The 1589-nt window shown below is 40.2% G+C and overlaps 1 protein-coding gene across 1 annotated transcript in view; it reads right to left on the bottom strand. All coding sequences in view use genetic code 11, as the record gives it.

The window, feature by feature from the left end:
* Window positions 1-1124, bottom strand: part of EGR_10541 (hypothetical protein) — a gene marked incomplete at both ends in the record, with an annotated part of 3893 nt that extends 2769 nt beyond the window's left edge. The window contains 4 exons of the mRNA XM_024499790.1: window positions 66-159; window positions 343-569; window positions 592-660; window positions 1084-1124. Coding sequence (XP_024345799.1) covers window positions 66-159; window positions 343-569; window positions 592-660; window positions 1084-1124 — 431 coding nt within the window. The remainder of the gene's footprint in view (window positions 1-65; window positions 160-342; window positions 570-591; window positions 661-1083) is intronic.
* Between the last annotated feature and the right edge of the window lie 465 nt (window positions 1125-1589).

A 1589-nucleotide genomic window follows, 5' to 3' on the forward strand; every position in this document is an offset into this window, starting at 1 on the left:
AACTTCAAGTCATCGACCATGATATTCTGTGTAGATGAAACAGTTGGGCATTTGCGTTGACTTACACTGAATTTAAAGCAAGAACCATGGCCGTGAAAGAGAAGACAGCCCCGAAGATTGAGGGAGTTAGTGCGGATGCACTACTTGTGACAACGCCTTCTAATAATAAGCAAAGTAAAAATGCTATTAAGGACATCACGCGATGCTTATTCACAACTCAACGGTGAACTGTGTTGTAATGAAGCTTTGCTACTGCCTTATACTAATGAAAGTAACATATGCTCTTTGTTTTTGATGTAGAAGATGTTAGCATGGAAAGAGTGCGGATTTGCGAATATTTACCATGGGAGAGGGTTGTAATTAATTCTTCGTAAATGAAAATGGTGCCGACTTTGCCCACTGCTTGCACAGTTACTTCGTAGGTTGTATTAGGCTTCAGTCCATTAACAGTAACGTTTCCAAGTAAGAAATTTGCATCTCTAAATGTAAAGAATCTAAAGTAGGAGGCTGACACCACAGTCAATACAATGACCTCTGCGTAGTCTTCACCCAAGCTTCCAACGTCCCAACTTAACGTAATGTTTTGAGTACCCACGTGGCTCCACCTGAAGTGTTGTGGGAGCGAGGTCCTTAATGGCCCAGGCGCTTCTGTTAGTGACCCTTTAAAAAACAAAAGAGCTGTTATTTAGCAAATATGCTTAAACATTCTGTTTTACTTAATCACAAAGGTGTGAGACATTTACTTCTAACACCATTAAAATGATGATATTGGGTAGCAGGACTTCTCTATGATTGATTTTGGATGCAGCATTAACTTGTTTGTGCCACTAGCGACAACAGTCTGAGGTACCGTTTTTCAATTCATAATTGTACGTCATGGCTATGCGCACGTGCATAAATTACTTTGGGAAGTAAAATTCTTATATGTTTTACGATGCCACTTGCTGACTCCAGACGCTTTTTGGGTAACCATCTCACTTGATTGATTCATTGATGGATATTTGCAGCCCATCTCCTAATCAAATGTCCATTTATTCACGATTCACTGGTGAGCTGATTTGGAGAGAATATCAATGGGATTACCTCATCCCTGGGAAAATTGGCGTGCTCAGCTCTACGTGCATCTATCGAGACAAAATCTGTGTAGGAAACCTTTCGGTTTGCTTATTTACTTTTTATGGCTGAGTCTGGAGGTGGGGTGAATGCTGCTGTTGCTTTGTCACGTCACTATGTCAGCGCCTAGAAGGCAAAAGCGAATGTACTAGATAAAATTCCGGTTTTTAGTTGAAATACACCTTTAATAGTATAAGAGCACTATTCTTCCATTTCTTTTGCGCAGCCACTGTTTAGAATGATATCTTTGAAATCACTGGCTGTATGGAGGTTAGTAGTGACGGCAGTATGTTTGACGACAGATTTTGCCTCTCATTTTAAGCAAATGTCCTGAGAACCCACGTAACTCCAATGAAAAGTTTTTGAGAGGGGTTTTTCCTGTTATTTTCTCCAAAAACTAGAGAGGTGTTATTTTGCTGCAATGTTTCAGGGAAGGATTTACTCCAAACATAATGGCCAAACCAGGAATGGGTAAC

This window comes from Echinococcus granulosus (assembly GCF_000524195.1).
Source record: "Echinococcus granulosus chromosome Unknown EG_S00231, whole genome shotgun sequence".
NCBI lineage: Eukaryota > Metazoa > Platyhelminthes > Cestoda > Cyclophyllidea > Taeniidae > Echinococcus > Echinococcus granulosus.